The following is a 25,522-nucleotide window of genomic DNA, read 5'->3' as shown; positions in this document are numbered from 1 at the left end:
TGTGTGTGTGTTTGTGTGTGTGTGAAATGAAGCTTCGAACGTCATTGGTCATGTCGTTATTTGCGAATCAAGCTGCGATACAAAGCCTAACTGAAATATTTTTCATTGTTTTTACACGCGCCTCGGAGCTTTGGAGTCACGGTTAACATCACTATTGATTGATTGATGTGTTTGCACTTTAATACATTTAGAACATTCAGTCCCAATGTTAGCTTAATTTGACAAAGATAGCAAATATTGAACAACACGCGTTATTCAGGGATGACAGGGTTAAAAAAGTGATAGAAAAGTGGAATTCTGGTGTAATAACATCATAATGTTAGTCATTTAGCTGGTAAATGTAGCCTTGTGACGTAGCAACATCGCAAAATGCAATTGGTTCCCAAGAATAGGGGTGTTCGGGAATGTTTACAATCCACAAAAAAGACTGAGAAACGACACCAGTGGCAGCACTAGACCTAAGTCTATTTCCACCGTTGTTGTGAAAGCTTTACCTTTACATCTTTATTCTGATTACTTTGTGAATATTAACAAAGTAGTTACAATAAGTCAACTCGTATAACCGTATTGGAAAAGGTTAGTTTTTGCTGTTATTGCATCGCTGGCTAACAAAGGATATGAGGAATGTTGTCACTTCACACAGAATCATAATTGCTAGCTGAAGTGCTAATAACTGTGTCTTATTCGACTCCAGGTTTTCACCGAGGCTACCTTTTATAGTCGAGTAAAAATCTATTTATTTTAGCTGGTGAGAAAGCAGACGTGACAGAATGAAAACGGAGGTATCCACAGCTGCCTGCTTCGTCGCAAGATTGCTAAGAACAACTGGACTGCTCTCGGAGGAGCAACTACAAAATTTCAGTCATTCGTTGGAGGAGGCTTTGGGAGGTAAGACTGGCACACGTCTTGTACAAGTATTGTGTTTAGATATCAAAACCTGTTAGCTAAAGTGCAAAGAATCACAGATACAGATTTAAATAGATGTATATTACTGGTATTGTTGTCATGTTAATACATATTACAATAACATGATTTTATGAACAACAGCTAAATCTGTGGCAGCATGGTAAGCCTACGTGAAGATCATAAAGAACAATGTAAGGAACATCCTGTTAGTGAGCATTGTCTTTTCTCTTCATTTCAGAGCACTATGAACACCATTGGTTTCCTCATTCCCCTTGCAAAGGCTCGGGGTATCGCTGCATTCGGATCAATCATAAAATGGACCCTTTGATAGGCAAAGCTGCTAGTACCACAGGACTGACCCGTGAGCAACTTTTCTCATTACTGCCAAGTGAGCTCACCATGTGGGTCGACCCATACGAAGTGTCCTATCGGATAGGAGAGGATGGCTCCATCTGTGTGCTCTACGAATCTACACCACCTACAGCAGCCACAAGTGCAAACCTAGTTGACAACAGAAACAGCTGTAAAGATGAACTTAGAATTGGAAGGTCAAGCCATTCCAAATCTTTCAATGTGATGACTGTCATCAGTTAATGGCTCAGTCATTGCCATTGCTGAAAGTGGGGATGTTCATGTGATAGGTCTGTTTCTTAATATTTTCTCCCGCTTTTTTCAAACAATAAAGATTTTAGTATTTCTGATCATTTTATTCACATTTGAGGGTACTGAACAAAATAATACAATTTCCCACATTGAGATAAATTGGAGACAGACCACAGAGTTTACAAAAAATAGGGGTTTATTTTTCAATAAATATATACATTGACTTGATAAATATAAACATTTTAATAAACTTCTCAGGTGTGGACAATCAAGCAAATGATGCCCGTGCACCACCCAAAGACTGTTCCACTGTTCCACTGCCACTACAAGGCCAATGGGGGTGCGGAGGGGCATAACCCCTCCCCCCTTAAAAGGGATATTCCATTGCTCTGGCATGGCATGGGCAACTTCTCTCATGAAAATTGCTCAAAAATCATAGCCCATACTAATCTTAATAAGAGAGACGGGCTTACTCTAAAACATTTTCTTTTTGGGGATAGTTAATATTCAAATATGAATCACGGTGTAATATTTAAGACAGTGTTCCATTACAAGCAGTTTCTATAAACTAGATGTATTGCATAGCGGTGCATTTGTGACTGCCACACAAAGTGAGAGAATGAGCATGGAGGGATTACGAAATCAAGGGCTCCTGGACAAAATAAAAAGACACCTGTATAGCCCATCATACAGGATTTACAAGACTAATACCATAGGCAGTGGCTGTGCCTGGCATTCCTTGCCATTGACCCAGCTTGACCTTTCACAACCAATCAAACAAGACAGGCTTGCTTAACAAAGCATAGCGTTATTTGAAACACATTAATTTGAGTTACAATTTACAAAAGGTTTTTTTATTGTTTGTTTTTCCCCAGTTCGATTGCCAGGTAGGGATAAAAGAGTATAGAGACATAATCTGTATAATGATATCATCGACAACATATCCAGTCAGACATTTGGGTTGCTATAGTCACATCAGTTTTTTGGCATCAAACATAATTCGATACATACCCAATGTACATAGCCACGCTCAATGATTTCCCTTGAGTTTTTGATAGCTAGATCATTTTTTTAAAATACAGAGCTTTTCATCTGGGTGTGTGCTTCTTCCAGCTTTGTGTCCACTGTGCAGTGCTTGATTACTCCTCCCTCCCTCCATCTACTGTTTAAAGGCCACTCTGTTATACAACCTAACTGTTCTTTTGCTAGAAACATCTCCGTGATCAGACTCAGTGATCAGACCTAACGATGCCACTGGATCAGACTAGCTCTGGACCATTTGCATTCAGGCTGGGGGCCCATGTATCCCTTTGTATATTGCTTGGGGCCTTTAGGGACTCTCAAGGGTCAAACCTGGAGCAGCAGGTCTCACTTGGTGTGAGTTTTAAGGAGCCTGTACTTGAGGCCAGAGAATGAGCAAGAATTAAGTGAAATGAGAAGATATTTTCCATTTCAACAAAGGTGTGTTATCTTGACATGGTGACAGTACACTGATAGGATGGGAAGAAGTACATTTGAGTTACGTTCTGTGGTTTTGTGACCTATCTAGTGAATATGAGTGTGAATTTAAAATAGATATCTTTGTTTGTTAAATTGAGTATTTTGTGAAATTTACATGTAGATACATGTAGATTTACAAAGTTTTTAGAAATATGCATGTAGATTTACAAAGTTTTTAGAAATATGCATGTATGTAGGATTATTAGTTGAAGGCAAGAATATGTTTGAAAACCGTCCTAAATGTAGAGAATCAACATTAATAACAGGACAGGGGTATACACTATCAAAATTATGAGTTTCAATATAGTCACAGCAGCGATCATCGGGGTCCAAGCAAGTTTCAAATATGAACCTTTACCTCACAGGCATGTATTGGCTACTGAATTTTGATATGCTGCTGGCGACCATTTTGTTGAGCAAGCCAAATGGAACTTCAAGAGATGTGAGCAAATGTAGCCAAGTATGTTGCCAAGCATGTAGTCAAGGATGTGGCCAAGGTGTGTCATTAGCTCCTCCTGTCATTAGCAGTTAGCAAGAAACATTTGCATACTTTTCCATATAATGTAGTTTATGTCCTGGGCTTCACAGTAACGTGATCTTGAATGGTTCCCTTCAACTAAATAAAGTTGTCCCTGGAATTGCCCTATGTAAAATCAGGACATGGTGTCATATTGTAGGACTTTTTTTTTTGCGTTTTTCAGTGACAAAACGCATCAGGTTCCTATGCTTTCAGAAACATATGGATGAAAAAAGGTATTGCCATTTGCTAATATAGACACTTGTAAAATGATGCCTGAGGTATTAATCAACATTAATTAAAATGTCTTTTTTATTTATAAAAGTTATAATGTATTGAATCATGCTTCAGACAGTCACACCATGGAAACATTTTGAGATTTAGCTCAATATATATATATATATACAAAGAAATGCTTTACCATTTACTGTATTTAAAATGATAACAATGCTAATTATATTCATTTTTATCTTGTGCCACAGTGAAAATGCCATGTCACGTCAACAACCCAAAAACCTTTGAATCATATTTCGAAGCCGTCACATGGGTGTGTGTATGAAACGATGCTTCGGACGTCATTAGTCACGTGATTTTGATAGAGCGAATCAACCTTCAATACAAAGCCTCACTGAAAATTGTTTCATTTTTTTGACACGCGCTTCCGAGCTTTGCTGTCACGGGTAACATCACTGTTGAATTGTTTTCCCGTCGCATCGGTCTGTGCTTTTGTACGGCGGTCATTTGTGTGTCTGTCTGTGAAAATTACAAGTGATTGTTTTCTGTTACTTTGCATTTAAATTTAGCTGTGTTATGGAACTGGATAAAATGGACGAGAATGACTGGAAATATCACGGAGAAGGGAACAAGAGCCTTGTGGTTTCTCATGTTCAGGTGAGTTTGATTAGCTAACTTATGCCAGATCCTCTAACTAGCCGCGTAAGTTAGCTTCATATACTGCCATTTAGCCAAAGACGTTTTATGGACTTTGATTGATCTCTGGAACGAGTTCCTCAGTTAACGTTTAAGTTGCATACGGTCGAAATCTCATAGCAAAGAAATGTAGCATAGTTGTGTACGTTACGGTAGTTGCCATGCTAGCTCGGGTTATTTTCTGAAACCTCAATTTAACGAATTAAAAAACACAAAAAGGACAAAACTACTAGAAGCATGTATAGTTGCACATTCTTCAAATGGGTCTGACTAAAGTTGTGCTTGCTTGTTTGTTGGCCAATAGAGTAACGTTAGTCGTTGTTAGCATGTATTAGCCAGCTAGCTACCCATTTGGCCTATGGTGAAGTTGTTGAGCTAGCTATGCTCTTCAGATGTTCCACTGAGAGAAAGAAAAAACAAATCCAGAATTTGACAATATTGGGAAGTAACTTTTAACGTTGAATGAGTTAACGTTACGTTATAATCTCAGTGTCTCAAACAGTCTCACTTAGGAAGTTAGCTAGCCAGCCAGCAAGCTAGTTAACCTCAGGAGAATTCAGAATGACCAACGTGAAGTTGAATGAGCTAACGTTAGCGAGGTGGTCCCGAGAGTTAACGTTAAAAATAACTTGGCCTTTCTTGACGTTAAAGGTCAGATAATCCGAAATGGATCTTATGTGTCACTTTGTGTTAGTACCTTTTAATATCTTTGATGTAGGGACATGCCAAATCTGAAAACCAAAGGCTCAAGTTTATTATCTGTCGTCTAATTTGTCAGTAAACCCCACATACAAATCTTCTTTTCGCCTACTGACGAGTACGGAGGCTATCAAAAAGTTGTGCACGTCAAGGTGTGACCGACTGTGAAGTGACCTTTCCCTGGGAGTTTGACAGGCAATCGGACCAATCAGAAGGCCAATATTATAAGCTTTGTTGCTTTCCGCCATTTTGTCCGACAAACAATTGACATCACAGTATCTGCGTCAACTTCAAGTCTAACAGGTATCCCTAAAGTTTGAAGGAAGTACTCTTCTTACTAAAGCTGGGGCGAAATAGCTGAAAACATAATCAGCCAACAATTGTTTTAATATCAATCAATATTGATTATTGTAGAACTTTTTAAAGACCTATTTTGTAGGTGCATCCCATGATTGTAATCCATTACACTTTTTTGTAAAAAATATTTATTTCTCACGATCATCTAGCTGTCCATTTAGTTAAAACATGGAAAACCTCGTGTTTGCTCTGTAAATAGGGCGTGGCTTGGACCGAGAACAAGTACAGCCAATCAGCACCTTGCCTCAGGAGCATGGAAGGGAGGGGTGTAAATTGGTCGCTGTAAAGCTGAAATGTCAACAAACAGGTAGAAAATGTAGAATTTCACGACTTTAGTATACAAAAAGACACGTTTGGATCTTTGATCACATGGCATTACAGCTAAGCACCTCTCAATTGTAGATTGTCCGGGCTGGTTCTTGACATTTAGCAGAGGCAGGACATGACAGAGGATAAGTTGCATGCTCCGATCGACTGATACGATCAAATCGGAGTCAACATTGCTGAACACTCATGGACTGCCAGATGGCTCCAAACAAGTGATCCTGTTTGGCGATAAATGGGGAATTGCTGTTATTATATTATTTTAATTGAATTCAATTGAAAAATGCAACTGTTGGGGAGTTGCCAGCTCCTGGTGCCATTTGCGAGCACTCCACAAATTTCACATTTAACTATGACAATTGACAACTGCTCATAACTTCAGTAAAACATGTTTGGAACTTTTAACCTGCTTCCTGTGCTGCCATGCCATGCTGAAAAAACGTGTTCAATTGGAGTGGCGCTACTCGCTGGATAAAACAGGTTCCTTGTGCTTCCGGTCTTGGTCAAAACAGTTACACTCCGACACAATTTCTACAAAACTCTATTCTGATCTGGTCATTCTTCCGTACTTCCCTCCTTACAGCACTCATCTTCTCACTTGTGTGAAGATGAGTGCCACTTCGACCTCTTTGGGAGATTATTGATTCTGGGATTCATCAAGTTATTTGTGGTAGAAAAAAAAAACCGCAATGACATTTTGACATGGGCAATTATTAAAATAAAAGATTTTTTGAAAATAAGGATTGTGTCAATGTGAATGGGTGAATGGGTTACTATGGTGACCGGATTTGCTTTCTCCCCATGGGTAGGCTTTCTATTGCTTATAGGATATCTGAATCAGAGCCACATAGAGACATGGCTCTAAACTGAATTGTGTATCACCAGATTAAAACAAAAAACGACTCAGTATATTGTCTCCCTAAGAGATCGAAGTGGCGTCTATTGGTTTGCCAACAGGACTTTCGGTCTATGGAAGTCCCAGCCTGCACATATTTAGCTTATGCTAGGCAGTAGGCACTATAGCTAAGATGGTAAAATGATTGTTGTTTGTACTTCACCAAATTTCATTTTGACCCTTTCAGCAGATCAGCAAATATGACTGTTCCATAACCTTCAGAGACCTCCATTCATTTTGAACTCACTTGTGACCTTACCAGATCATTTCTAGCTAATGAACATGATTCATGTGGACAATTTCCTGTCCTAAAGATGTCTGAAAGGATAACTTCAGTGCTAACTGGTGCTTGAGGCAGTGTCAAGGTGAAAGGCGGTGTTCGTAGAGTCAGGCAAGAGAGGTTCAGCGCCAAAAGATCACTGGTCACTATCAAATAAAAAATGGAGAATCGTTGGAGCTGTTCAACATGTGAAATCATCAGGGCTCTGCTTAATGTTTGGGCTAACACACATGTGCAATGGTAGCTAGTTGACATGGGGCCAACCAACACAATTGTAATACTTTTGATAGGTTCAGACTCTGTTGATGGGCATAAAAGCGAAGACATTTTGAGTTGCATGACTACCATGGTGCACTGCAATTACAACCCAAATTAAACCAAAAACAAACTTGCCCTGGCTTTGTTACATGACGCTGGCTGGTTATAGACACGGTGCATGTCATGATCCACAACACTGGTGGATCAGAACACAATATATTTCAATACAAAACCATTGCTGGCTCAAATGAACACAGTATGTATTTAAGTACCATCAAATTCAGATTGTATGATCATTCGTTTGTTGCAAGGAACGATTATATGTTAACCCATGCAAGGCACTGCTGTTCCTGCCATGTTATGAATAACCTTGCGTTAAATTTTTCTTGATCAAGTAATTCTTAATGATGTCGAATGGCATAAAAGGACACTACCCGGCACAAAAAAGTGAGCTTGCCCCTTGTTACAAACATGAAACGCGCATACTGTATGAAAATGGTATTATTATAACAGTGTGTGTAATGACTTCTAATTTCAGCATATTTCAGTACAAAACTTTGCTGGCACAAATGAACACAATATATATGGATGCTCGTTTAACATCAAAATCCTGTATGATTATTGAGCAAAGAAACGATTGACATGCCATTCGAGCCATGGTGTTCTTTAAACACAGGCTAACGTTAACTTCACTTATGTAAACAATTGAGACTAGCTTGCTGTCTAACGTGAACTATGCCTATAGGCCATTAGCTTCGGTTGGCCAGCCGATAGCCCTAGCTTGCACTGGCCTGATTTGTGGAATCACGGCTATTGAAGTCTGGAACTCTGTTCCATTGAATTCAGATGTGGCTAGTCATAGCTTTGATCCATCTCTGATTGAACGTGATTTCACAGCTAGTAGCCTAGTAGATATTTCAAATAAAAATGTTATGCGCATTATGTTTTGTTAATTCTACTTATTGGATGGACACGCAAGGCCATCTTTGACCCTGTTAAGTGAGCATTTGTTTTTCCTTCTCCAGCATTCAAGTGTACTCCGGCTGCTGAAGTACCCCTCACAGGATGCGGAGCACTCCCAGCAGGTAAAGACACCAGTTATGCATGAGATCCTTTGAATGAACCTGACGGTGTGTTGGTAACAACTGCTAAGAACTGGTACACCCATGAGGGGTAAAATACCTATAAATAAACATACATTTTAAAAACATGGATTTTTGGCTTTTTTACTTGATTTCTAGACAACAGAACAGGCCTGTCGACACATACACAGCATCGTGGATTTTAGTAAAAATGTCATGAAGCCATTGCTCGGAGAGGCATATGTCCACAGTGGTGTAAGTATCTCTGTTCTTTTTGAAAATACTCCAATATTTCAGCTCTGTGTTTTAAAAGGAACTGTGTAATCAGACAGTTATTTCTTTTGGTATTAACAGGAAGTTGTTAAGCTACCATTGGATTTTGTGAGACATCTGTCTCTAAAGGTTCAGCAAGAGAGACCAGGTAAATCCATCGTAGGTTACCGAATGTTCCTGTTTGCAATATCTCACTGACAACATGACTGACACTCCCAGTAACAGAAAACAAGCCCATACCCTTTTCCTGTGAAATCTTTCTACATACATTGTTATAGGCATCGTGTACATTTCAACAAGGGCTTACCTCAGGCCGATACCTGTATTAGCTAAAGATCATGAAATAGGCACACACACAATAAGCCAAACCTGCTGTATGCACAACCTTTGATGAAAGAAGGGGTAGCGTATGTTATCAATACATTAGGTGTTTACCAATAGTGTCTAATTACAGTCTTACACCAATGTGTAATTTAATCACATATTTTGTATATGATTATGTTCCCCTAGAGGTGATTTGAGGAAAAGAAGGGAAAATCAAAAGGAGTTGATTTGGAGAAGAATTGCTTTATGTTGTGTTTATGTTTTTTATGTTTTTTTTTTTTGGTCTTTTAGAATTGCGCTGTGACAAAGTTATGGATACGTTCAGTGGGTATGCTTTGTGTCTACCGAATCTCACTCAGCTCAATGCCTGCCACTTTGGAGATCACAGACTTCCTCTTTGTGTCGAAATAAAGGTGACCTAACTGCTGTTTGTCATTTAATACTAATGTGAACATTGTGCAATAGGAAGAAACCTGTCTATCATAAGGTATTAGTTTCATCGGAACTTAGTGAAAGCACAGGGCGTGCCTCTAGGCAACAATGGGAGAGGGGAAATACCGAAAGCAGAAGAGTGATTCAGACCTTCAGTTTGCCAGGAATCTAGTCACATGCTTTTCAGGGTGTCTCACGTGTTTGTTTAAATTTGTTAACTCACCAGGTTGCATAAACTGTCATACGGTCAACCATTTCAAGGACACAATACATTATATATATATATAATGCAATTCAGTACATATGTGTATAATATATATAATATATATATATATATATTATAAAAAATATTTCAACTTCTTTTTTTTTTGTTTTCTCCAGCCAAAATGTGGATTTCTTCCTTTTTCGGTGCACGTCAGCAAGGAATGCAAACGCAGAGTGTGCCGGTTTTGCATGCACCAACATTATAAGGTAAGGACATAATAAATCTGACCACAGTTCAGTAGAACCCCCGTATCCACTTATTCGCTAGCTACGGTTTCAGTTATCTGCGGTTTACCATGGCCCAAAATATTAAGTGAGAAAAAAAAAAAAAGAGAAAAGAGTAGCCTGTCCGCACCGTCGCATAAAATCGGTGACTCCTGTCTTTAAGCACATCTCATTTCTCATGTATGTCTGTCCATGATTCTCCATTCCTTCTTGCATTCCGTCTTTCGTTTCCTACACGGTTTTATCAAAGGGAGGGGCTAGGACGTAATGAAAGGAACGAACAAAAGGAAAAGGTAAAACTGTTGTGTACAAGATATCTTTCATTGCTCCATCGTCCGTTGTGTGTGAAGCAAATACCTCCGAATCCTTTTCATTCAAGAGAACCCACATTCTCATAAGTTATTACAGTATGTTTGGGGGCCAAGCAGAGAGGTGCATAGGCACCCATTAGTCCTGATTCCGCTATCGGCCAAGGGCCTCAAGCCAGAGAACAAAAACAACATTTGCGTTTCTACTACTGGGCTGCCAGTATTGTCATAGGGCCATAGCATGCCACTTTGTGGTGAACGTAAAAGTTGAGATATCAGGCGATAAAGTCTGGATACCAGGCACCTATGGTCTACAACAGAATAAGTTAAGAAAAGGAATATAAGGGGAAACCGAAGTAACGGTTTGCTGTTTCTTGTCTTCGTTTTGTGGAATGTACAGTTAACACTCAAATGAAGCATAGCCCTCATGAGGTAAACAGACTGGTCAGACTCAGACTGTCATGTAGGGTACTGGAGGAGTTTAGCAATCCAGATATCAGGTAGCCTGAAGACGTGGCTCTAATACAAGCCAGCTATAGGCATAGTTCACGTTAGATAGCAAGCTAGCCTCAATTGATTACAGAAGTGAAGTTAACATTAGCTAAATTAGTGTTTAGAGCACACCATAGCTCGGAAAGCATGCTAATCATTTCTTTGCAATAAATCCGCTTCAACAGTCGAGCAGTCATTTGATGTTAATTAATTACCCATACATATTGGGTTCATTTGAGCCAATTTCAGAGTTTTGTATTGAAAATATATTGAATCCATATTAGATCCATAAATCACTACACACACTGTTATAATCACACCATTTCTCAAGTTGGAATTGATAGTACCCTAGTAGTTGTGCCAATCGAAATTTCTCCACTGTTATGCCACTATGTTCGATGTCATTGACAATTCATTGATCGAGAGAAAATAGACATTCAAAACGTTAACGTGAGGTTATTCATTATATGGCTGGGAGACCATTGCCTGGGTTAACATGGCTATAATCCTTCCCTGCAATACATTGTGTGAATCTGAGTGTTCATTAGAGCCAGCTGTGATTTGTATTGTATAAATATATTGATATTTGATCCACCAGTTTTATGGATAATTATAGGCACCGTGTTTGTGGCCTGCCTAGCCCGCCTGCGTCTTGTAACAGCCAGGGCAAGTTAATTTTTTTATTTCTCCCCCCCCCCCCCCCAAAAGTTGTAACAGACTTGGGTTTTAATTGATGGTACCCTGGTAGTTGTGCAACTCGAAATTTCTGTAGCTTGTATGTCCATGACACCTATTACAATCGTGTTGGTTGTTCAGGCTCCCCTACTTGATCAAGCTACCATTGCACATTTTGAATAGCTTTTTTTGGTGCTGAACCTCTCTTACCTGACTGGTAATCCTGCCTTTCTCCTTGACACGCCCTGCTTGGCCCAAGGGTGATTGCCGGTCACAAAGCCCAGAGAAGGTTCGATCAATCCCTGGTAGTGACAATGGGGACACAACTGGTTTAGCCCGATAATGGAAATGCAGCTATTGGGTTTCTACTTTCGATTTTTCGATTTCTCTCGATTCTCTCTAGAACGATTCTGTCTCGATTCAGAAAAGTTCATAATCGATTTTTTAATAAAAATAAATAAATAAAAAAAGTATTTCTTTTTTTCTTTTTTTTTTTTTTTACACATCCATTTTGTGTTGAAATGCAAGCTGCATCGATTATTGCATTGTTCATTGAAAGTCACAATTGTGACAAGGAAAAGCTTTTTCTCTAATAAAAAATAGAGAAGGTAATTCATCTGTTGATTATCAAACACAAAGTAGGAAGTGATTTGAGACTCTGAGTAGCAAACTCAAATGTTTTAAAAATCGGCATGCATCGATAATCGTTTTATCGGTTTTGAATCGATAATCGGTTTAGAATCGATAATCGGTTTAGAATCGATAATCGGTTTAGAATCGAATCGTTGACCACTGAATCGGAATCGAATCGTGAGGTGCCAAGAGATTCCCACCCCTAGTTTCTACCGTTTCTTATTGGGGCCAAGCGGCTGCTTAGGCATCCATTGTGTTTCTACATTTTCTTCTTCTTTTTCTTCTTTCTTTCTTCTGTAGTACGGCAGCCCCTAGAACCATGTGGTAAGAAGTTTTGAAATTTGGCACACTGATTGGGGACAGTCCCCGGATGCTTTCCATTAAGCTTTGTCTGCGCCTTGAGCGCTGTAGCGCCACCAACGGGTCAAAGTTGGAGGTGTGTTTATGCCCAATTTAAAAAAATTAAAAAATAAATAATGAAGTACCGTTGCAATCAAGCCGGGTTCAACGCACTCTGACGTCAATTTTCTGTCAATCATACTGGATTATTCACCATCTTTGGTATTATGAAAATGTTAAAAAAAAATTCACAGGCCACTTTTTGTTCCCTCACTAAAATCGGCACAGATGATCTCCAGACCAATATGGATTTTTGATTGTGAAAAGCATTATTCTGATACAGCCAATCAAAATCAGCGACGAAGCTGCCAAACAGGAAGTAAGGTCCTGAAATCTGGGCAATGCTTTGATATATCAAAGGCAAATCATCTGACCATTCGGAGATGCTGCAATAAGCAGAATGTGTTTTGGCTGATGACTGCTGATGTGATTGATATGTCATGGGAGGTCCCAAGGCTGAGACATGGCAACATGTCATGTCAACCTTATTGATGGATTTTATCGAAAGGATTCAAACATTTTCACAGGCCACAAATTTTGTTCAATTTTTACCCAAGTTATCAGGTGGATTATAGAGTTTCAAAACCGCTTGTCTGCCTGTCCATTATAGCCAATCAAAAACTGTTACAGCCTATCGATCAGGTGTGATCATATCAGCCAATGTTTGGTCAATTCACATGACGGGTCACATCAAGTTTTCTCGGCAACTATACCCTGCTGGGTTTCTTGCCACCCCCTCTAAACCACTGTTATAATTGTTTTATTTTTGTTGTTATTATTGTTTTATTTATTAGTTATTGTTCATGTCTTATTTTTTTTTTTTTTTTTACACAAAATATCATATGTAAGCATGTACACGGAAAAAACGATTCATATGGTGTTGGCAACCATTCACGGTTTCAGCCATTGGCAGTAGGTCTTAGAACGTACTCCCCGTGGATACAGGGGCACTACTGTCCTCAGTGGGCGGGCAGTCCTCCATCCACTAAGGTTTTAGCATGCAGCAATATTTGGGCTGAATGTTCAAACCTGTGTGTGCTGAAGTGCATGGAGTTCGTTCTAACAGAATGGTCATGGAAGGTGAAGTGTACTAGCAGTTAGTGGCATCTGAAATGCACCCCTGCTGGTAGAGTGTTTGAAATGCGTCCCAATACTGGAAGTAGATCCTTGTAATTCATGTTGTGACATTCCTCTGCAGTTAGCCAATGGGAAGTGGAAACGGCAGAGCCGGTACTGCCCCTTGGACCTCTTCTCAGGGTGAGTGCTGTACTGTCAACTGACTGTCAACTCTGGCCATTTGTCTATGGAAAACACACATTTAAGTTTGGTGCTTTGATACAGTTTTAGTTTTTTTAATTGATGGATTTAACACCAACATCTCTCCAACATTTGTATGTCTAGGAACAAACAGAGAATGTATATTGCAGTCAAACACCTTCTTGAAGAACCGCAAAACAACTTTAAAATCTTTAAGGTGAGGATGCCTTGTTGCTTTGAAATGATGGATACCTGTTGTTGAAGGCTTTCATTTCAGTCAATCAATATATATGCATTTCAGGCTCTCGTAATGACATGTAGTGTTTTCACCGTTTCCTAGGACTGAGACCTACACCTTTTTATAGATTTTTAGAATAACTGCACATTGTACAGGAAGTTGGGTCATCCGTTCTCTATAAGTGACATCTGATGTGTGCTATGTAAATATGCTACCTAACCATACAAAAGAAAATATGTGGAAAGGTCAAGATTTCTAATTCACCCCAAAAGTATTCGATGGGACTTGAAGTAGGCCCTCAAGTTCTTGTACACCTTAGAAAAACATTTGGTCACTGTTCATAGGGACATTGGCTTCCCCAAATTGTTGCCACACAGTTGGAAACCTATCGTTGTCTGAAGTCTAATGGTTTGTTCTGTCATTTAAGATTTCCCCTTAATTGGAAGTAAGGGGCCCAGTTCAAGCCATCCAAAAGGGCTCCACATAAATATCCGTCCTGAACCACACGTACAGACCATACTGTTTGACCAGCATATGATGATAGTTTATGTGCTATTGTTGTCTCCTGAGGCAGTTTGGAACTAAGTATTGAGCGTACCCACAGGTGACTGAGTGTTAAAGCGCTAATGCATCAAAACCATTAGTGGTCCAGCTAGGTGAGCTTGTTAGGCACCTTACTCCTAAACATTCCCCCTTTGTACTTACTGTAGAAAGTTGACCAGGGCAAATGAAGCAGAAATGTCACTGACTTTGTTTCTAACAAAAGCAACAAATGGCATCCCAACACCACATGACGTCTCACTAAATACAGTATGACGTCCTTCCACTACAGATGTTTGTGATGGGTGTTAATAATTTGAATGGGTGCAGGTGAAGCAGCTGCTAAATCTATTTAATATGCGAGGTGTCCACAAAATGTTGACCCTGGAACAGGAGCTTTCCCTGACTCTTTCTCCAAATGGGCCCGTGTGTGTGTGCACGTTCCTGCAGGGCGGAGAGCTGATCTTCGGCTGTAAGGATGCTGCGGAGCAGACGCCGGACATGAGCGCGCTGGCTCAGCAGCTGAGGCCCTACTTCACCCACAATGCAGGGCTCTACAAGGGCCACCTGTCAGCCAAGGCCGTGCTGAACGAGTTCATCCAGGTGGTCAGCAGTGCACTGCTCAGCAGCTGGAGCTGCAGTCGCACCGCTGAACCCAAGAAGGTGCATCCTGCTGACGCGCGGGGCTACTGCGAGGCCAGCCCTCTTCACCGGGACCTGCTCCGCAATGGTCAGCCATGTTCACCAGTCAGATCTTTTGGAATGCAGCTACTGCTAGTTACCGCTTACATTCCAATTCTATGTGAATAGAAACATGGCTGTGGTTCTACTCTGAGTGTTTTGCCTTTGATCATTGCAGTTCAATTTTCCACATGAATTAAAAAACAAACTTCACCTATATTTGCCAGGTAACAACAGCCTGTCAAAAGACTCAGTCCTCAGCAGAATACTTCAAGTTCAGATGCTGGATAACCTGGACATCGAAGGCATTTATCCTCTTTACAAGCGCGTGGAGCAGTATCTGGAGGAGTTTCCCAAAGAAAGGTTTGTAACTGTACGTTACCAGCTGGTCAGATAGAAGAAAAAAATCTTGAATCTTGCTAATGTGCCAGTCACTTCCGTGCCCATGTAAGTCAAATGGCGCATGGCCACAAGATGCTTGTCTGAAGCAGTGCAATGTGTGTGTTCCTTGCTGTGTGAGAGAATGCACTTGTGAAACTTGTAGCCAACTGGTATTTGTTTCCTATATTAATGAGCATTATGGGTATAGGCTAGCCTGGATACCAGACCAACTTAGCCCCGCCCACAACATTTGAGGTCGGGAAGTTTAATTTTGAAAATTAATGCGCTGTCGAGGTCCTCTAAAACAGACTCAAATCTACAGATTTCAGCTCTCCAGCGGCAGCCATGTTTGTTGAAAACGAATTCAACCCAAGCGCTCTTTGGTGACGTGTTGATTACATTACTGTTGATCATCTGTCCATCATCGTATAAAGCCCGCCCTGACAATTTGATTCGTCTGAACAGTTTCTGGTCAGGCATAATTTCTCCCCAACGTGATCAAGGCATTTGTCGATCGAAAAGATGTTTTTACCGTCCTTCCTACGGGATCCGGTAAAAGTTTAATTTATCAGCTGGCCCCGATGGTCTACGTTATGGTTATACTATACTACTACTAGAATTATGAGTATGACAACGTCAGGCTAGGTATAGGCCTGTCGAGAGAAAAGAATGAGCTCATTTTCTGTGTGATTGGGGCACTTTCGCTCCATCCTTTGTATGCTTTCAATCACAATGTTCATAAACAAACAAGCAAAAAAAAAAACAGGTTAATGTTGTAGTTAAATGAAATGACCACATGGTGGCAGTAGTGTCTGTTAAGACTGAATGCTCTTTGCCCTTTATCCTGGGTAGAACTGTAATCTGTGCAGTACTTCATTCAAAGAACTCTGGTTGTTTTCTCATTCCAGGAGTAGACTGCAGATTGATGGGCCGTATAATGACAGTTATCTGGAGAAGGTGAAGAATTGTCCTGCAGAAGACGATGGATCGATAGAGTACGCCATAGGAAAGGTAAGATCGTCCTCTGCTTTTTCTTTCATAGCAATCAATCTATCTGGGAGACACCCGTATTTGGGGTGTGGCATATTGAACTTCAATAATCCATCTAACAGATATGACCACACTATAACTACCATATTCCATCTGATTCAAGATTTGTATGGTTCTGCTTATTAACTACTGCTGCAAATGATGTTTTATTCAAAAATTTCCCTCGGGATTAATAAAGTATCCATCTATCTATCTATCTATCTACTCTGTAGGTTCATCAGTACAGAGTTGCTATGACAGCCAAAGACTGCTCCGTCATGATCACACTGGCCCCCTGTGGAGAGGATCAAGTGTAAGCACACTGCCATGTTTGTATTGTGTAGTAGTCAAAAGGTCCAGTGGTGGTATAGCCCATGCTATCCTGCTATGAAGAAGAATAATCTGTGTGTTTCTTTCCTCTGTACAGACTTGAATTGATTATTCTTCATTGAAGGATAGCATGGGCTTAATAATATAAATAAATAAATAAAATATAATAAATAAACATAATAATAATCTGTGTGTGTTCCCTCTGTACAGACTTGAGTCCACCCTGGAGATCCAGCCTGCCAAGCCTCGCCTCACGTACTCCGTGTCCATCCTGGACCTGGACCCCAAGCCCTATGACGCCATCCCCTACCAGCACAAGCTGGACTCTAAGATAGTCAACTACTATCTGCGGAGCACACACTCCAAACAGGACCGGAGCGCCTCACCCAGCCTCCTCATGGAGCGGGAGGAGCGCACGCTGGTGTTCCATCCCGTATGAGCCCCACCCCTCTCATCCAACCACAGCCCTCACGGAGCGGGAGGACCCCACCCCTCTCATCCAACCACAGCCCTCACGGAGCGGGAGGACCCCATCCCTCTCATCCAACCACAGCCCTCACGGAGCGAGAGGACCCCATCCCTCTCATCCAACCACAGCTCCGCTCCACATTGTGCTGCTTTTGGAATTGAGCAATGACAAATGCAAAATGATTGAACATAGGAACTTTTTTCTGTTTTGTCTGTCTTTGTGTGTTGAGGTGGATTTGTAGTTGTTTAGTTTTCTCATCTTGAGACGTATCCCATACTTTATGAGCTGAATGTCGGAGACGTGACGTGACGCTGTTTGCCTCCAGTGCGGTGGAATGATTCTGGTGTTTCTTGTGCACATGTTGTGTGCGTGCGGGTTCCTTTTCTCTGCCTTGGGGGGCTGGCCTCCTTAAGCACATAGCCTTGTGTGAATGACACTGAGGGAGTCCACGGGTTGAATGGTTTGAAATATATTATTTGGGTACTTGTCCTTTTGTGTTCACAGCTCTCTGTGGGTGGGAAACATGTGCCAAAAGTGGGAGTGTCAGCAATTCTAGCTGAGTGAAATGGCTTCAAGTTGGTTCTTGTAGTTGTTGCTGGTAGTACTTGTATCTTGGGAGGGGTGACGGTGACGGTGAGGCACCGGTGCTGGTAGTCAAACATGTTGAGGGCTGCACTAGAGTGAGTCACCGGTGCTGGTAGTCAAACATGCTGAGGGCTGCACTAGAGTGAGTCACCGGTGCTGGTAGTCAAACATGTTGAGGGCTGCACTAGAGTGAGTCACCGGTGCTGGTAGTCAAACATGTTGAGGGCTGCACTAGAGTGAGTCGCCGGTGCTGGTAGTCAAACATGTTGAGGGCTGCACTAGAGTGAGGCGCCGGTGCTGGTAGTCAAACATGTTGAGGGCTGCACTAGAGTGAAGTGCCGGTGCTGGTAGTCAAACATGTTGAGGGCTGCACTAGAGTGAGGCGCCGGTGCTGGTGCTGGTAGTCAAACATGTTGAGGGCTGCACTAGAGTGAAGTGCCGGTGCTGGTAGTCAAACATGTTGAGGGCTGCACTAGAGTGAGGCGCCGGTGTGCTGCTGTGCTTTGCCATTTCCTCTTCTAAGTGACGCTGTTTGGTGATGACCAACAGCAGCCTGTTCTGTTACAACAACCACAATTTTTCTGTGGTGGTGTGTCTAGGGGTTTTATAGACTGCAAAGTGCTATAAATATCTTGCTTTTAGAGAAAGTTAAATTTGGTTACTTACCTTTAACATACATGTGCATACACCTTGAGTTGCTCCGAGGACGGCTCTTGTAAAATGGTTGTCAGAGTGTTTTTACATTGATCATTTCATTAAACAATTTGTGGGCACGTGCAGGTCAACATATGAACCTTGCCTATATAACATTTTAGGTCCTCAGCGGGCAGACCCTTTGAATCAAGGAGAGTTCAACAGTCCTATTCTCTTACATGGTTAAGGCTTGGTTTTGCCTATTATAGTCAGATCTGAGACACAAATTAACATTACTCATGAGTTTCTGGATTCTTTGTAGTTTCAGACTTGAAGATGCATGATTATGGAGTCAGTCAGTCACTTTTGTTATTGTATACATGGCCAGCTTCTGGAAAGGGTACAATTTAAAAAAAAAAAAAAAAAAAAAACCTATTTGGAATTGATTTTAGGATTTGTATTTTTTGTTTTATTGGGGATTATGAGGAGCTAATCCATGATCGTTTGTCCCTGGCCATCATGTCTGTCTAGTGCATCACTAGTGTTTCAGTCCACTTAGGTTCCAAATAATGACAACTACAACAACAAGAGACCTGAAAAGGCTGCTTCAGTCCTTAAAGTGCACCGAGCAGAGCTGCATGGGATTGCTAACCCAGAACACATTGAGTACCTTTGAGTCAGAAATGTAAGAGCTTTCTCTATTCCTCAGGACGAAGTCTCTTTCTGTTTCCCCTAAGTATGTAAAAGAGAAGAAGGTCTCCAGACCCAACGTGCTAGTGTGTCAGTCATGTCTAGTGCTTTACAGCCAGCACATCTTCTTTACTGACATGACTGTAAAATAATATCTGAATGCACACTCCATTGGTGATGAAAGTGTAACCCAAGAAATTCCCATTAAAAACTGCATTAGCTATGATGTCCTTCAGCACAAAAGAGCTAGCTGAGACGGTCTTGCACCAAAGAGTTCATGAAAGTAAGGAGTTTAGTCTGAACTAAGTGTCTTACCTTAATAAAGGTTTCCCAACACTGAATTTAAGATAAATAATAAAACGATATTTCCCAGATTGTGCAGATTTTATTAGTATTCTCAAACACAAGCAACTATGAAAGATTATTTCACTGTAAAATATAATTGACTTTAAGCCTCTTTAAAGAAAATCACACCCACTGTGATGCATACAGTAAAGGAAAGGATTTAGGTTTAACTATTTCAGAATGCACAGTGAATTTTGCTGTCTAGAATTTTGTATTTAAATTATTTATTTTTCTAGGTCTTTACTAATGAATATATATTTACATACAGTATGTGCATATGAGTAATTGTAAGAGAATGTACAGATGGCATTAAAACATTTGCTAATGGTTGATTGTACTGAGTTGTTCATATTGAATAAAATGATGATGAATGGGCTTGGTGCTATCACTGTAGTTCTCAGTCTGTCACACACACACACGGTCTTAATAACACTCTCAATAGATGCTCCAGCTCCTAGAGTGTCACACACACACTGTCTTAATAACACTTTCAATAGATGTTTCAGCTCCTAAAGTGTCACACACACACTGTCTTAATAACACTCTCAATAGATGCTTCAGGTCCTAGAATGCGTAGAAGGTTCAGGAAGTAGTCCGGAGCATTTTCCACAATGTTCTTGGAGTCCATCCTCATAGCTGTCAAATGAAAGAAGATTCCTATTAAGAGGGATATGCATTTAAAAAATAAATAAATAAATCATGTGATGCTGCGAGTCCTACCTTCCTCGGGCATTTTCATCAGAAGGTCGAGTTTGGGTCTTACATCGCCTTCCAGTGTCACTTCAATGTCCCAGAAAATACACATCGTGCAGCTGGGTATAAAACACAAACATCAATCAACTCAACCGGATCATTGTGTGACTATTTACCTGCAGTGGTGAGGTACACTACATCAATACATGTTAAATTCAGTCTCACTCATTGATGAAGGATTTCATTAAGACTACAATTATATTGTACCATAATCAGGACTGTGCAGGAACAAGACATTTTCTGTTAAATACTCAGCAAAAACCAAGGGAAGCGAGGAGCAGTACTCTACTAGTGAGGTAAACAGCATACCCTTGGAGTTTTGGACTTTGGATCAGCATGAGTTCAGATTGGCACCCCTCAGGAAGACTGACCATATCTGGGTACTTTTCCTGAAAAACAGAACCAGGGACACGTAGGAATTACTGCTCAATTTTCAAAAAGGCTTTTTAAAATGCCAGCTGAGGTTTCCATAGCTCTCAAGACCCACACTCCATTCCGTTGACAGATTCCCCCACATCATGTCTTGAAAATATTAGTCAAGGCCTACTGTTACCAAAATGATGTGACTAGTTTGAATGGAGTTTCTCATTTTAATGATATGCAATGATCATAATCCATAGCATTCCATTTTTAAAAGGAGACATTTCACCCATTTTCTTAAGTTCAGATGGATTTTTCTTCCCAGTAATGGGAGCTCTCCCTCTGTGGCTGATGCAGAGACAGTGGAGACTGGGGACACTGCAGTCAGAGCACTGCTTTAAGCGGCATATCTGGAAAGAATGAGTCAATCTGCGGCTTTTCATGAGAAACACACTCGTACACCAAGAGGTCCAAACTCCCTCTACACGGCAGACAACTTCTGAAAAGAATCCTCATCCCCCCAGTCTGTGGTCTTGCACAGAGACATTCTAATCAGTACTGTGGACTCAATTTATGAGAGGCATTTGTTGAACCGTAATCATGGTTTCCATCCATCACAATGGAGGGCGGTAGATGTGGAAGGCAGATTTTCTGCTGACTGGAAAAGCAGATACCTCTTTTCATTGTGAGGGCTAATGATTAGACATAAACACACCCAACTATACATATTCGTCAGTTGAATACAAAATGGCAGTTGTGAAAGCTGGAAGTTATCAAAGAGGAATCTCCTGTACACATTTCTGTGGGCAAAAAAAAACTGAAATGCAAAATGCTGGACAAGGGTAAACTGGTTCCAACAAATCAGCAAGAAAATGTTCACCGACTGTCTCAAACTAAGATTAAAACTACTATCTTGATGACATATTCCTTGATAAAAGACAACACATAATTGAACTGAAAAAAAAAAAGCTCCAAACATTCATGACGACACTAATGTTATGCTGTAACATAATAAACACACTTTTCCCAACATCTATTCTTGTCATTAAACAGCAGGCTACATGGAGAACAGAAACTCCTTGACTAACAAGGAAAGTTCATGGACCAAGTTTGTTCCAACAAAAGTCACAGCTATTTAAGATGCCTCATAATTGGAATGTCATGTAATCTCAAAAACGATGTCTGTTTTAGATTTTGTATACAAGAGTATTTAAAAGTAATTCAAGCCAACACCATTAATTGTACAAATTGATTGACACAATATGTATGCTAATACATGGACACAATAAACACAGTAATGAAATGTGGCAGAGATGGTACAGACAGACACAATTAACATCTCCTCCTAGACTGTACACACCACACATGCTAGTGGTTACTGCAACAGCAATTATGGCTGCTATGGATAACTATGATCCCAAGTCTGAAATCAAGACAGCGTTTCCCCCAACTCTTCTTGTTTCCCTTCCACAAAGGCTCTAGTTGAGACTTCAGTGCCCTACCTGGCCATTAGGCCCACTACACTCCCAGTGTCTAGTCCAGGAGACATGTTATGCCAACAGCATACTTTCCTCAACACAGTTATTAAGGTGTCAGACAATGTAGTCAGAGTTTTCTGAGCTTGTTCATAAGATGAGACTGCTTTTCCAAACCAGATGCCCTTTGAGTGTGCCAACAGGTGTGGGCTGGCAGGACAGCCTGAACAGAGACGCTGAACACTGTGCTGCTTACACAAAGACATCTGCTGTGAGAGACCTTCCAGAGCCAGGTCCATTCAGTGGACATGTGTCCACTCAGACTAGACCCTTTTGCACAGTGTTTTAGGTTCTATTCGAATTATTTAGTTGTGTCAATCAGTTGGACACAAAATACAGATATTCTAAGACAGCATTACTTCCACAACAACCAAGAACAGAATATTATGAAAAACTCTTCACATTATATGAACAAGCTCTGGCAAGATTCAGGCCACCCTAACTTTACATATTTCCGCAAAGAAAGGTGGAAAAACAGCTTAAGTTTATAACCAGAACCTAACCGAACCAACATAACCTCAACGGAAAAAGGAACTTAAACAGAGCCATATTTTTCAACCTAAGCATTAAACACAGCGTGGCTTTGCTCTAGGCAGCCTTAATGATGGCTATGAGATCATTTCTGACTTTGTCTTACAGTGGAATCAGAATTTCCTCTGGAGACTAGCAGTGGATTGGAAAAACATCACAGGCATGCCACCCATCCTCGTCAGAATGGTTTTTCACCAACACACACTTCCTCCGGCCTCTTTCAATCCAAGCATCACTTCTGGTCAAGAAAATAAACGAGGAGTACAGGACAAATTGTTTCACAAACAGCATGAAATTAGCGAAGGATTGTAGCTTAATGTTGATTGGTTTCTGGTGTTACCATACCACAGAAAGTAGGGCAAAACATATCAAATCACAGTCAAATACTGCAGTGGAATAATCCATTGACCCATTCCCAATTGGGCATACCATTCTAAAACTCCACTGTCACCAAGCATCTACTCTACCCATCAGTAAAGTGACTGTACTCAGTGTTTCACTCTTAATACACATGGGTCAATCTCCTCATCATTCTCTTCAGGACTCAAGGAGAGAGATAATGCTAACAGCATTTTAGAATCAGATGGCAATGATAGAACAACTCCTTCCCTTGTGACTTCACAAGAAGGGGGTGGGGTGGGGTGGGGTGGGGTGGGGTGGCATGTGATGGGTGGGGTGGGGTGGGGTGTGTGGGAGGAGTAGACGCAGCTGTGCATACCTGAGGGCTGAATCACATGGTTCCACCCCTCACCTGATCAGAGCTACAAGTGACGGCGTCCTCTGTTTAAACATACAGTCACACTTCAAAACAGCAACATATTTAGTAAAAGAATTAGTCATAGTTTTTTTTTTCTTAAAACGTTTTTTATCAGACTGGTAAATCAGTTATGGCCTTGCACGTTTTTTTAATCTCTATTTTTTTCTATTTTACATTTAGTCATTTAGCAGACGCTTTTATCCAAAGCGACTTACAAGGATGTATACACATTGTACATTTACACTGATGGCACACTGCACATCAGGAGCAATTAGGGGTTCAGTGTCTTGCTCAAGGACGCTTCGACAGGGAATCGAACTAGCAACCTTCTGATTACTAAACGACTTCTCTACCTCCTGTACCACATTGCCATCTATTTGATATATTATGACATATTTGATTCCTATCACCACATAATCACAGCCATATTGTAGTTCCTTATAGTAGTGTTAAAGGAACTGAGTTGCTTTAAGGTTCATATGGGCCATTTCAACAAGAAGCACCGTTTTCATTTTCAAGTCAAATTCTTGAGTGAAATATATGTTTTTCATACTCCCTGCAGGTGAGATAGTAAAACACAACCAACACACCTCATGGCAAGTCTGGACATAAATGCCTAACCATGATGCTGTCACAGGATAGCACTACTGATAACCTCTACTGGAGGACTCCTTCCCTTCACTACACACGAGTTATGAAAACATCCCCACATGCTGACCTTTCCATTTCTGAAAAGGATCCTGAAGACACATTCCACATGACTGATATCTCCCAGAGCATTGAGATCAGAAACCTTCGGAATGTTCTCTCACCTTTGCAGGTCTGAAAATTGAAGTTAATCAATTCAGTGTTTTTCACCGCTCCGCCCAGTATGTCTTTTGAGTCTTAGAGGTGATGTATGTAATGATTTTAGTTTAAACTGAAAACATGTACAGAATGTGAAGAAATAACAGCTTTAAAGTAATTTCCAAAAACAAACAAAAACAGCTACTATCGACACAGCCTCTTTCATAATACCACTTTGTACCTCAAGAAAGAGGCTGAAACAGCAGGTAAGATTGGCAATCCTATAGTTAGTTGGAAGCTCATTGGTTAATATTAATGGTTAGTCTATCCGCTATCTCAAAAGCTTGAGCGTTTAAATGAAGACCTACAGGGGTCTATCTGACTCAATGAAGTTAACATAAATATCAATAGATGTTGATGGAGAGGAGACACTATGGTGGCCTGTATGTGTTTGACGAGGGCCAAAACATCAGCCAGATGACTGGGTCAGAGCATCTCTAAAACGTCAAAGCTTATTGAGTGTTCCCGGTCACCACTGGTGAGTACCTACCAACCAGACGGGACAAACTACAAACTGGCAAACGGTTTAGGGAGCCCAAGGCTAAACAAGGACAGATAGACTGACAGAAGGACAGTGACCGGGTGCCAAAAAGAGCCCGGGTGACATAATATTGGCTTTCGAACGACTCTTGAGTGACAGTTGCTATACCAATGCTAGCATTACGTAATCCGGACACTTTTTGGCTATCAGTCAGTCTCAAGAGTCGTTCGAAAGCCATCAGCTGCTTTTTAGTCTCTTAATATTGTGCCTAAACTATGAAGTATTCCGTTTTAGCTACACCTGCCGGTAATAATAATATTAATAATTCATTTTATTTGTAACGCACTCTTCATTCAGAAGAATCTCCGAGTGGCGATATCCTGTAAGTAAGCAAATTTCAACAGGTCTAGCCGCTAGCATCTCGTTAGCGATTAGCAATTCCTCCCGTTGTGCTCTATATATAAAGGTGGTGCAAACAATTCCCTGTCTTGTGAAAATGTAATTGTGGGTGCCGTCAGATATGTCTATTAATCACAGCACATTAAGGACCTTCTTAAAGCAGCCACCGGAGGGATTGCTAATCGCTAACGAGATGCTAGCGGCGAAACCTGTTGAAATGTGCTTACTTTGACACTATAACAAACTAGTGAGTCAACAACTTTCCTAACACAGTCAAACATCAAGCACATGGTTGTTTTGCTTGGT

General features: G+C 40.7%; 3 protein-coding genes across 6 annotated transcripts; 2 read left to right on the top strand and 1 right to left on the bottom strand.

The window, feature by feature from the left end:
* Positions 1–439: 439 nt before the first annotated feature.
* LOC122129937 (protein BTG1-like) lies at positions 440–1,607 on the top strand. Of its 2 annotated transcripts, none has more exons than XM_042704678.1 (3): positions 440–576; positions 746–888; positions 1,145–1,607. In XM_042704678.1, the coding sequence occupies exons 2-3, from the start codon at positions 771–773 to the stop codon at positions 1,498–1,500; spliced, it is 474 nt and encodes a 157-aa protein (XP_042560612.1). In that variant the 5' UTR covers positions 440–576; positions 746–770; the 3' UTR covers positions 1,501–1,607. The 2 variants fall into 2 exon arrangements, with proteins under 2 accessions (XP_042560612.1, XP_042560611.1); XM_042704677.1 differs by having other exon boundaries at positions 695–888.
* Positions 1,608–4,096: 2,489 nt separating this feature from the next.
* Positions 4,097–18,274, top strand: LOC122129934 (inositol-pentakisphosphate 2-kinase-like). 3 transcript variants are annotated; one of them, XM_042704673.1, is made up of 14 exons: positions 4,097–4,206; positions 4,330–4,417; positions 8,295–8,354; positions 8,511–8,606; positions 8,706–8,772; positions 9,240–9,361; positions 9,762–9,851; positions 13,575–13,633; positions 13,778–13,850; positions 14,862–15,141; positions 15,320–15,455; positions 16,382–16,484; positions 16,736–16,815; positions 17,043–18,274. In XM_042704673.1, exons 2-14 carry the CDS (start codon positions 4,337–4,339, stop codon positions 17,269–17,271), a joined length of 1,476 nt encoding a protein of 491 aa, XP_042560607.1. In that variant the 5' UTR covers positions 4,097–4,206; positions 4,330–4,336; the 3' UTR covers positions 17,272–18,274. The 3 variants fall into 3 exon arrangements, with proteins under 3 accessions (XP_042560607.1, XP_042560608.1, XP_042560606.1); XM_042704674.1 differs by having other exon boundaries at positions 4,177–4,242; XM_042704672.1 differs by lacking the exon at positions 4,097–4,206 and having other exon boundaries at positions 4,272–4,417.
* Positions 18,275–19,782: 1,508 nt separating this feature from the next.
* Positions 19,783–20,767, bottom strand: LOC122129935 (centromere protein P-like). The gene is made up of 3 exons (XM_042704675.1): positions 20,617–20,767; positions 20,275–20,366; positions 19,783–20,190 (listed from the first exon to the last, which is right to left on the bottom strand). The coding sequence occupies exons 1-3, from the start codon at positions 20,679–20,681 to the stop codon at positions 20,072–20,074; spliced, it is 276 nt and encodes a 91-aa protein (XP_042560609.1). The 5' UTR covers positions 20,682–20,767; the 3' UTR covers positions 19,783–20,071.
* Positions 20,768–25,522: the final 4,755 nt, after the last annotated feature.

The sequence above is a fragment of the Clupea harengus genome, unplaced genomic scaffold (genome assembly GCF_900700415.2).
Source record: "Clupea harengus unplaced genomic scaffold, Ch_v2.0.2, whole genome shotgun sequence".
Taxonomy (NCBI): domain Eukaryota; kingdom Metazoa; phylum Chordata; class Actinopteri; order Clupeiformes; family Clupeidae; genus Clupea; species Clupea harengus.
This window is presented reverse-complemented; position numbering and strand designations above follow the sequence as displayed.

What these genes read in the sequence shown, in the direction of transcription:
- LOC122129937 (XM_042704678.1), top strand. Translation starts at nt 771, where the DNA reads ATGAAAACGGAGGTATCCACAGCTGCCTGCTTCGTCGCAAGATTGCTA. An exon ending in GTTGGAGGAGGCTTTGGGAG is followed by an intron (nt 889 to 1,144) that starts GTAAGACTGGCA and finishes TCTTCATTTCAG; the next exon opens with AGCACTATGAACACCATTGG.
- LOC122129934 (XM_042704673.1), top strand. Translation starts at nt 4,337, where the DNA reads ATGGAACTGGATAAAATGGACGAGAATGACTGGAAATATCACGGAGAA. An exon ending in CCCTTGGACCTCTTCTCAGG is followed by an intron (nt 13,634 to 13,777) that starts GTGAGTGCTGTA and finishes TTGTATGTCTAG; the next exon opens with GAACAAACAGAGAATGTATA. An exon ending in ACAACTTTAAAATCTTTAAG is followed by an intron (nt 13,851 to 14,861) that starts GTGAGGATGCCT and finishes ACGTTCCTGCAG; the next exon opens with GGCGGAGAGCTGATCTTCGG.
- LOC122129935 (XM_042704675.1), bottom strand. Translation starts at nt 20,681, where the DNA reads ATGGTCAGTCTTCCTGAGGGGTGCCAATCTGAACTCATGCTGATCCAA. An exon ending in CAAAGTCCAAAACTCCAAGG is followed by an intron (nt 20,367 to 20,616) that starts GTATGCTGTTTA and finishes TTTTATACCCAG; the next exon opens with CTGCACGATGTGTATTTTCT. An exon ending in GATGAAAATGCCCGAGGAAG is followed by an intron (nt 20,191 to 20,274) that starts GTAGGACTCGCA and finishes TTCATTTGACAG; the next exon opens with CTATGAGGATGGACTCCAAG.